At 31.3% G+C, this 9,907-nt stretch overlaps 1 protein-coding gene across 1 annotated transcript; it reads left to right on the top strand.

Moving 5' to 3' along the window:
- The first annotated feature begins 1,702 nt into the window (after nt 1–1,702).
- Nucleotides 1,703–4,290, top strand: LOC133671572 (cytochrome b5-like). Its single transcript, XM_062092353.1, has 3 exons — nt 1,703–2,005; nt 3,683–3,749; nt 3,846–4,290. The coding sequence occupies exons 1-3, from the start codon at nt 1,919–1,921 to the stop codon at nt 4,094–4,096; spliced, it is 405 nt and encodes a 134-aa protein (XP_061948337.1). The 5' UTR covers nt 1,703–1,918; the 3' UTR covers nt 4,097–4,290.
- The last annotated feature ends 5,617 nt before the right edge of the window (nt 4,291–9,907 follow it).

The following is a 9,907-nucleotide window of genomic DNA, read 5'->3' as shown; positions in this document are numbered from 1 at the left end:
AAATAAAGTTTTTCTTTGTCTCTATTGGGCTAAAGCTCAACCGAGCCCTCCTATAAGGGTGGTTAGAATTTTGTAATTTATTTTACGTTAATCATATGTGTACTTGGACTAGTCATATTGTGACTTAAAAAATCCATTTAATTTTCTTTGAGACAATCATTTATAGAAGAAACCGCATGCAATCTTATTCAAAGTCCAAATAAAAACCAATAGGCAGTCTTTTGATTCATCCGGCGTCTCTTCCTTTTGAATTGGGCAAATAAATCAACATTGCTACACCACTTGATTATTATTTAATGAGTTTATATATTTAACTGACAAAATAAATTATACATTTGATTATTATTCTTTGAGTTTTCATGTATATTGTTAGTGGAGTATTTGGTTCACCAGTAATATTCTTTAAAAATATAGTAGTGGTTGTTTTTTAAAGTATTTTTTTATTTGAAATGTATTAAAATAATATATTTTTTATTTTAAAAAAATATTTTAATATCAGCACATTAAAAAGATTCAAAAATATAAAAAATAATTTTAATTTTTTTTTAATTTAGTAAAATGCCATTTGGAATGCAGCTCAAAATGGCCTCTAGGACCAAAAATAAAATGTATCCCAATTCCACTTTTATGGTTCATCCTAAAGAAAATGGGGTTTTGCACGGAGGTTAATGCTATTTGAATTTAATATAATTTTTATTAATGAGTTTTTAGTTTATTAGGAATATATCATCGCTGCACCATGCCGTCTATTAGATTAAATTTTTTAAGGTCTTGTTTATTCGGTGGGAGGGAAGTGGTTTTTTAAAAATTATTTTTTAATTATTTTTTATATTTATTTATTATTAAAAAAATTAATTAATAAAAAATATTTTTCAGTCAAATAAAAATTTGATTTAATTTTCAGAAAAGTATTTTTTTTTATTTTGGGTGGAAAATACTTTTCAGAAATTATAAAAAATTAAGAAATATCATATTATTTACTGATTATAACAAATTTGGTTCTCAAACTTCTAATTGCTATATATTTTGTTTTGATTTTTTTTTAATTTCATCCCTTAAAATTTGAATTAATTTGATTTTTATATTAAATTTGGTCCTCATTTTTATGATTCTTATTTGCTTTTCTTTTATTATTTTTTTAATTAAAATTTTTTATCTATCAAATTTGGTTCTCATTTTTTGATTGTTACTATTTTATTTGAAATAATTTATGAAATTATAATTATAATTATTTTAATTTCATCATCTTTTAATTTTTTTATCTTTAGATTCGATCTCCATTATTATGATTGTTATTTATTTTATTTTAGATAATTTATAAAATTAGATTGTTTTTCAATTTTATTTTCATTCAACTTTTTAATTTGTAAAATTTATTTCTCATTATTTTAATAAACTTGAAAAAAATAATTAAAAAGTTATTTTTTAATTTATTTTTCATGCTATAACCAAACACTAAAAAATATTTTTCAATTTATTTTATATAATGCTATTAAATATCAAAAAATATTCACAGGCCTAAATAAATAATTTTATCAATAAAATTACTTGGGAAACCAAGAGAAAGAAATGCAATTTTGAAAACCATTATTACCAAACAAATGAAAAAGTCAATAGATCCTGCCCCATCTCATGCACCTACTTCTTACCGAAAATATAATTTATTTAATGACCCTCACTGCCACCATTAAATTACTGCTCCATTTCTTGACTTCATTCCTCTTAGTGGGTGGTGTGGTACACACGGCCTCCTGTGGTTTTTTGGCCCACAGATTTATCTCTTTTTTCAAGCTATTAATCAAATACACCACCAACCTGCTTTTGAGTTTTGACTCTTGAAGCTGAGCCCCCTGAGCCTGTATCTTTGCCAGTCCTTTCAACTTTGTGGTTCCATCAAGAGAAAGTTGAGAAAAAGGAGATGGGTGGCGATGGCAAAGTTTTCACTTTTGAAGAAGTGACTGTGCACAACAATCATAAAGACTGTTGGCTTATTATCAATGGCAAGGTGAGATCTTTTATTGAGTTTTCTTGTTTTTCTCTTCAAAGATTTGTTCTTTCTTGCTCTTTTGTGGATTTTATGGTTTCATCTCTTGGACCCATGTGAGGAAATTTGAGATCTTTGTATGTGGTTGTCTTTCGGGTACTCTTACACTTAGCTGTTTTTTGATTTGATCTTGTTTTATGGGTGAGACCAAGCTGTTACGTTTCCTGTGATTTTAGTTATTTCCGACTTCCTATCCTAGATTTGTTGAGTTTTCAGGTTTAGACCTGGTTTTGACTCATTCTTCTGATATTCAACTATTCTTCTGGTTCCTGTGCCTTTTCATTGGTTTTACGTGTCTGTCTTTGTGGATCTCATTGCTGTTTATCATGTTTGATTCCTTTGAAGTTCGATGGTGCACCACCAATGGGACTAACTAATATTTAGAATTATGAAATCTTGCATTCGTGTGATTTTTTGATGGTTCGGCTAGAATAGAAGGTTGCCAGTAGTTACTTTATTCTACTACCAGATCATGTGGTTAGGCAGGAAAGTACATGCTTTATCATGGCATTAGTCATTCAGTTATGTGGGGGATTCTATATTAGCTGCCAAATTTCAAAACATTTTTTTATAGTGCTAAATAGTTGTGAAATGCTCCAAATTGCTAAATGTATTCTCTGTTTTTTATTGGTTGTTTTGAAGTAAATCTCATCAGGCATTTGTATTTCTCAGTGTGGAAGTAAATAGGAATTGAATTGTGTCTGAAACTCTTGCAACCATTGCTGCTCCAGCACGATTATTACATCCATCGTCCATGATTTGTAATCTAGGACATAATATAGGGGACATGCCAAGGAAACTATCAAATGAAAAAGAAAAAAGAAAAACAAAATGACCATGCCTTGCATAGTTTTAAACTGTCTTTGCTTTAAGAAGACGTTCAACCGCAGTATCTTTCTCAATTTTTTCTGCTATAATTGCAAGTTATATGTACCAAAAGTTGAATCTTCATAGGAATTTAAATACTTCTGAATCAACACGTGAAGTGAACACCAGGGGGGGGGGGATTGTTAGTGCTGCTCATTTCTCTTTCCCATTCATCCCGATGCCGTACAATGAAGTTTATGGGCCTTCCTTAAAGCACATATTTAAATCCAACACAATCCTTCATCTAGGGCTGATTAAATAATTGAAAACTATGGAATTTGCATATAAAAGCAGAGTAAGACATGCAACTGCGCTCTTTCTGTTTTGTGTTAGCTTTTACCAAATAAAGGTTATGATAGAGATTAGTATATACAGCAAAATAAAGGCTGAAACAAAGGTATTGCTTCTGAGAAGAGGAAGTGGGGTATGGGAGGGGTATTCAGAACCAGCAGTATCATGAGGTAGGTTGATAAACTCGGTGTAGTTTTGATATTTAGTTTTCAGAGCTCTATTTTTTATTCTGTATTGACTGCCTAACAGAAGAAGCCTTTTCTCATGTTGTAATCATTGAGAATCTTTTGATTCTTCCATGGTTTGGTTGGAGGACATTGTTCCATATCCAAAATATGGAAGGAATAGCAAATGGAAGGCTTTTCTCCTAACTTCATGAATCTATTTTGCTGTTCAAATTCAAACGTTTCCCCTTGAGAAAAACAATGCATCCTTCTAACAATGTACTCATATTTGAGCCATCTTTGTTGGTTGGAACAGGTTTATGATGTGACAAAGTTCATGGAAGACCACCCTGGTGGAGATGAGGTTTTGTTGTCATCTACAGGTGTAGCCCTAACTATGGCCATTTGAAGCATATTCTGTAGTTTTTACTTCATTAATTACACCGGTCGGACTCATACTTCTCATCTTTCTTTTGCAGGGCAGGATGCAACTGATGATTTTGAAGATGTGGGTCATAGTGATAGTGCCAGAGAAATGATGGGCGAATACTGCATTGGAGATATCGATGCTTCGACTGTCCCTAAGAAAACAAAGTACAGGACTCCAAAGCAGCCTCACTACAATCAAGATAAGACCTCCGAGTTCATTATCAAGCTCCTCCAGTTCCTAGTTCCTCTTGCCATATTGGGTTTGGCCTTTGGACTCCGCCTTTACACCAAATCAACCTAGGATTCTTGGATCATGTTCCAATCACGAACAACTAGTATTTTATTTAAGCTATTATATTCCATGTTCAGAAACGTAGTGTAGTCCCATTGTGGTGCTTGAGTTTGTTCTGGCCCTGTGCTATGCCATACTACAACTCTCAGTTGCAACTCTGTTATTGAAACATGAAAAATAAAGTAATTGGCAATTTCCAGGCATGCTGTCTCATATTTCATCTGCAATTCAGACTACCACTTCCCTTTGTTGTTTGCTTACTAAACGATTTTTTTTGCATTTCTAGGGGTTCCTTTGATTTTGAACCCACAATTGAAACTGGTTAGAATTCATTTCTTTTGATGATTGGATGCTTCTATTTTACTGTTATCTCCCTTGTGTATGAATAATTTTGAGTTCTTTAGGGCAAAGGAACTTTTGCAAATCCCTAGAACACTAAAAGGGTAAATTGCGTACAACCTTAATGTTAACATTTTGCATCCTCGCTGTGCATAAATTACATATAACATCCTTAACCTGATTGGGGTTTTGTTCATGTAATTGGAAAATTGAAAATGTAGAAACACTCATCTAAAAACCTAACAATGTAGCTTCGAACCCACAAGCATTGTTTATTAGAATAGTGGTATAATATAATGGTATTTTTGTCTTGGCATTCAGGAGCATTTGTTATTTATAATGTAAAGGGGATAAATAAATATTTTTTTATCTTAATTGCATAATAAAATAATTAAAATATTATTTGAAGAAAAAAAATTGGTGTCAAGGGGTATTTTTGTATTTTCACAATGGTTTTTTTGTTATTATAATTTAAGTAGAGAGGCAATTTGATAATTAACCAAATATAAAAAATCATAATCATCTAGGTGTTGACCCAGTAGTAAGAGTTTAGGACCAAGAGGTTTGCTCCCTCTGTGGTCTCATATTCGAACCCTGTGGTTACTCATATGATGGCCACTGGAGGCTTACATGGTCATTAACTTTAGGGCCCGTGAGATTAGTCGAGGTGCACGCAAGCTGGCCCGGACACCCACGTTAAACTAAAAAAAATATATAAAAAATCATAAACAATTAAAATGCATAGTAAAACAATTAAAATAACTTTAAAATAAAAAACATTTAAGCCTAAGATCAAGAAGTGTTTTTGTTTTTTTACAAAGATTTTTTTAATTAGTTTTTTTAATTAGAAAGTTAGCTCAAAGACATTTTAATATTTAGCTAAATAAATAAAAAGGAAAACAAAAAAGACATGCGTGTGTGGCACGCCCAGGAGCGCGTGAGAGACGCCCACACTCTTGGGGTAGCATGTGTGATCTCTCGGTGTTAAAAAAAAAGTCATTTTGTCGTGTTATTAAAAGCGTTACCATGTCCTTTTCATGTTGTTATGATGCGTGTCGCATATGGGCTTTTTCCCCCTTTCTTTCTCTCCTCCCCTGGATATTATAGCTTGGTCTTTTTGGTTGTTAGTATTTTAACTTTAATCCTTATTATTTTGATATCTCATTTTTTGTCTTGATTATTTTGTAGAAGTTTTATTTGTTTTTAATTTCATCTTTGAATCCTAATTTACCAAATACTATATTATCCAATTTGGTTCTTATTTTTTGAATTTTTAATTTTTTTACCTTGGCCATTTTATAAAAGTTTTATTGGTTTTCAATTTCATTATTCAATTCAAATTCTTGGTATTATGTTTTTCAATTTGATCTTCATTGTTTTGATTTTTAATTTTGTTCTTTATCCTTTTGTAAAAATTATTATTCTTTTCAATTTCACTCTTTAATTACAACATAGTTTTTATTTTTTATGTCAAATTTAATCCTCATATTTTTTATTTCTTTTGTCCTTTTACAAATTTATTTTCAATTTCACCCTTCAATTAAGTATAAAATTTATTTTGTATTTTATTTTATACTCTCATTCTTTTAATTATTATTTTTTAAAATCCTTTTGTGTAATTGAGATTTTTTTTTCAATTTCATTATTCAATATATGATTGATTGTGAATTGAACTTCATGGTTTTTCTAGGTTGGATGATTTTAGTCTAATGACTCAGGTCACGAGTTTAAAAAGTTAACATGATTTTTTTTAAAAAAAGAGCTTTATAATTCTTTTTATTTTTTTATCAAGTTATTCCAATCACATGATTTAGGCTGCGAGTTTGGTGAGATAATTTGGATTGACTTAACCCTTATTAGCGTGGTTACAGGTTTGTTATAATCTTTTTTTATGTCTTTTTTTTTCCACATTTAAGAACATGAACATCATTTTTTACACAAAAAATAATCTAGCCCACAGTGAAACACGGTCACAGAGGCTAGTTGAAGCCTAATTGAATCCACCATCTTCTCCACCGAATCTACCATCATCAATCTTCCACCACTTCATTCTTTTCAAATTAAAGTCATTACCACAACCACCTAGCCTTTTAGTCCAACACCTATTAAACCACCATAACTTCCATATTCTTTATCAAAATTCTCTATCAAAATGACCTTCCACTACCATCATACGCTCTAAAAATCTCAGGGAATGTCCAAGACACTATTATTCATGAAAAATTATAAATATTTTTTACATCATGAATAAGTTATTCGATCACAAACCATAGGTTGGTCGCCCAAACAAAGACTATATGTGAAAAAAAATCCTGGATATTTTCACACCACGAGCAGGTTACCTGATCACAGGCTACGAGTTAGTTGCTCAAACAAAGACCATCTAAGAAAAACTCTAGATTTTTTCACACCACTAACAGGTTACCTGATCACAAATGAAGGGCTGGTCGCCCGAACGGAGACCATCCATGAAAAATATTAGACATTTTTCACACCATAAGTAGGTTACTCGATTACGAATCATGAGTTGGTTGTCCAAATATAGACAATTCATGAAAAATCCTAAATATTTTTCACATACGGGCACATTACCTGATCACAAATCACTGGCTGGTCTCCCAATCAGAGACCATTCATGAAAAATCTTGGATATTTTTTACACACGGGCAAGTCGTCTGAATAGAGACCATTCATGAAGAATTCTAAATATTTTTCACGCATAGGTTGGTTAGTCGATCACGAACCACAAGCTAGTCGCTCAAACAGAGGCTCCATACACATTACACGATCACGAACCAAGGGCTAGCACCCAAATACCCAACACCCTTTTTTATATATATATATACTTACTTTCTAAAGTCTTTTAAAAGGCTATACTATAAGTATTGTAAAGAGGAGAGAAATTGTCATAACCCAATTTTGAATTCTCAAAGATTATTTGTATATTTTTCTTTTTTATTTGAAAATAAAAAATAGAAATTTAAAAATCAAAGATATTTTTAGGACACAAGGAGATAAGCTTTTGAGTTGTAAAATAAGAATAACCAAATTGAGGTATGTTGACAAGATGAGCTGAACAAAAACTTAATTGAAAACAAAGTTTAAGGTGGAAATCCGAGACCAAGGACTGCTTTGTAAAAAGTGTTAAAATTCAAGGGTCCAATTCAAAAAGGCTAAGGGTAAAATTATAAGGAATCTAAAAGATTTTGGGCTAATTAGGGTTCAATTGCAAAGTTCCAAGGGACCAAATTAAAAAAAAAACTATAATTTTACTATTCACTATCTTTTTTCCATTAAAACAAAAGAAAATGATGCCCTAGTGCACTTTTTTTAGCCCTAATTTATACTCCACCTCTTTACCACACCACACATACTTCACACCCCTTTATACCCTGTCACTTGTACTTCACTCAAACAAAATTTCAATCCTTAATTGCTCCGAAAACACCTATAAATGTTTTCTCAAAAACACTATCCAAGACTATTCTATCTATCAAAATCAGCCCTGTATTCTTTACTTTCCAGCTCCAGAGCTAGAAAAGCATTTGTCCTTGGCTTCTAAAATGGCTCAAAAAACCCAACTCAAGGGGGCTGAAGGGGAAGCCATTGTTAACACAGCCAAACAAAAACTTAACTTTTAAGCCTTGGTAGCCACCATCTCTGCAACTTTAAGAAGCAACCATTTCGATATAAAGGACCTAGCCATCCTCTCTCCCTCACGGTAGCCACCATTTTCTCTGTTTTTCAGCCCGAAACAGTACCCAACAGCCCATAAAATCAGTCCAGTAATAGCCCCTAAAATAGCTTTTTTTTTTTTTTGAAGGTTTAATCCTCAAACTTTTGAAGCATGAACTCCTAGTTTATTAGATTTCTTCATTTTAAACTTCCAAATGATGAAAGAAGGCACTCAAACTTTGTTTATGGAATGGTCCTTTGTGGTTTTAAAAGGAGTTTGGGCCATTTTGTTTTCTCAGGATCCATTCGGACCAAACTTAAATGTCACAGAGCCCAGCTGGTATGGCTGGGTTGGATCTTTTTCTGTAAAAAAAAAAAAAATTTAATAATTGGTCTGACAGAATTTTACAAAAAAAGGAAAAAATACACTTTTTGATCTGCGTGTTTAGTAAATACGTCTTAATAAAAAATACACTTTGTTTATTATTAATATTTTCTTGGAAAAAAATCTTTATTTTTTAAATTTAATTTCTAAATGTTTTTTTTAAAGATAAGTTTGGAATTGTTTTTTTTCGGCCTCTCACTTTTTTGATAATTTTATATTTAATATTCGAGATTATAATTTACATGTGAGATATTTTTTAAATATTAAATATTTTTTTTGTCAAACAAAGTTTTTTTTAATTTAATTACTGATTGTTTTTAAAGGATAATTTTGCATTTGTCTTTTTTTCCCCTATTTTTTTTACCCTTTTATATTTAATATTCAAGATTATGATACGCGAAGCGTTTTTCACGTACTAAATAAACTATTTTGTTCTTATTATTATTATTATTATTCCAAAAACAATAAATTTTTTTTCCTAAAAATACATTTAAATATATTGATTTGCATATGACTAAATTTCTAAAAAATAAATCATATTTGCATATTCTAGCATACCAAAAAATCACAAAAAAAATCTTTTTTTGCATGATTTAATAACTACTTTATTAAAGTAATAAGAACTTGAACTAGATTAAAAAAATCAAAAAAATTATATTTAATATATAAGATTATGAATTTATGCAAAAAACATATTCTAGATATTAAATAAAAAATAATTTTTTTTCAATTTATATATTTTCACTCTAAAAAGGCTAGACTTGACCATAAAGCTATGGTTCACTCTATTGAAGTAGACATAGACCAACAATTAGAAAACATATCAGTATCATAGTTTATATCAGACAAATAAACAATGCAAGTTAGGTGGGGCATTAATGGTCTGTCCTATATCTATGAGTCAGAGTTTAGATTTGTGAAACACCCAACTCATCTCTGAGTGCCTACTTAATAATGGTGAGCATACATGCCTTAACCATTCCTTGTCATGTTCCTATATTGTGTTTATATATATATATATATATGAATTAATGTAGGATTATTTCAATGTTATGATCCCTACAGTTACTGCTGTGTTCTGCCCCCCCTACACACACACATAAGAAAGGTTAGTTACGACACAACCTAAGCTATTATATTATTCTCAACTTGGTATCATAGCCCTAAATAAACTAAAACTCCTCCTCTCCCCTTTGCAATGGACTCCTTATCCTAGCCTTGGTAGCTCTTCTTTTGTAGCATCGACGGTGTTGGCTCCCCCCCTGTCGTAGCATCACTATCTTCCTCAGCCTCTGTTCTACTGTGGCCACAACCCACAACTGGTGGTCACGCCCTCTTCAACCCCAATAGTACTCCCTTATTGCAACCCTCTTTTAATGCAGTTTGTGCCGCCTTTTCCACTACTATTGTCTCCCTCTCCC

The sequence above is a fragment of the Populus nigra genome, chromosome 13, assembly GCF_951802175.1.
Source record: "Populus nigra chromosome 13, ddPopNigr1.1, whole genome shotgun sequence".
Taxonomy (NCBI): Eukaryota; Viridiplantae; Streptophyta; class Magnoliopsida; order Malpighiales; family Salicaceae; genus Populus; species Populus nigra.
This window is presented reverse-complemented; position numbering and strand designations above follow the sequence as displayed.

Excerpts from the sequence above, each read along its gene's own strand:
- LOC133671572 (XM_062092353.1), top strand. The coding sequence starts at position 1,919 with ATGGGTGGCGATGGCAAAGTTTTCACTTTTGAAGAAGTGACTGTGCAC. Across the intron at positions 2,006-3,682 it reads GGCTTATTATCAATGGCAAG|GTTTATGATGTGACAAAGTT; the intron begins GTGAGATCTTTT and ends TGGTTGGAACAG. Across the intron at positions 3,750-3,845 it reads GGTTTTGTTGTCATCTACAG|GGCAGGATGCAACTGATGAT; the intron begins GTGTAGCCCTAA and ends TTTCTTTTGCAG.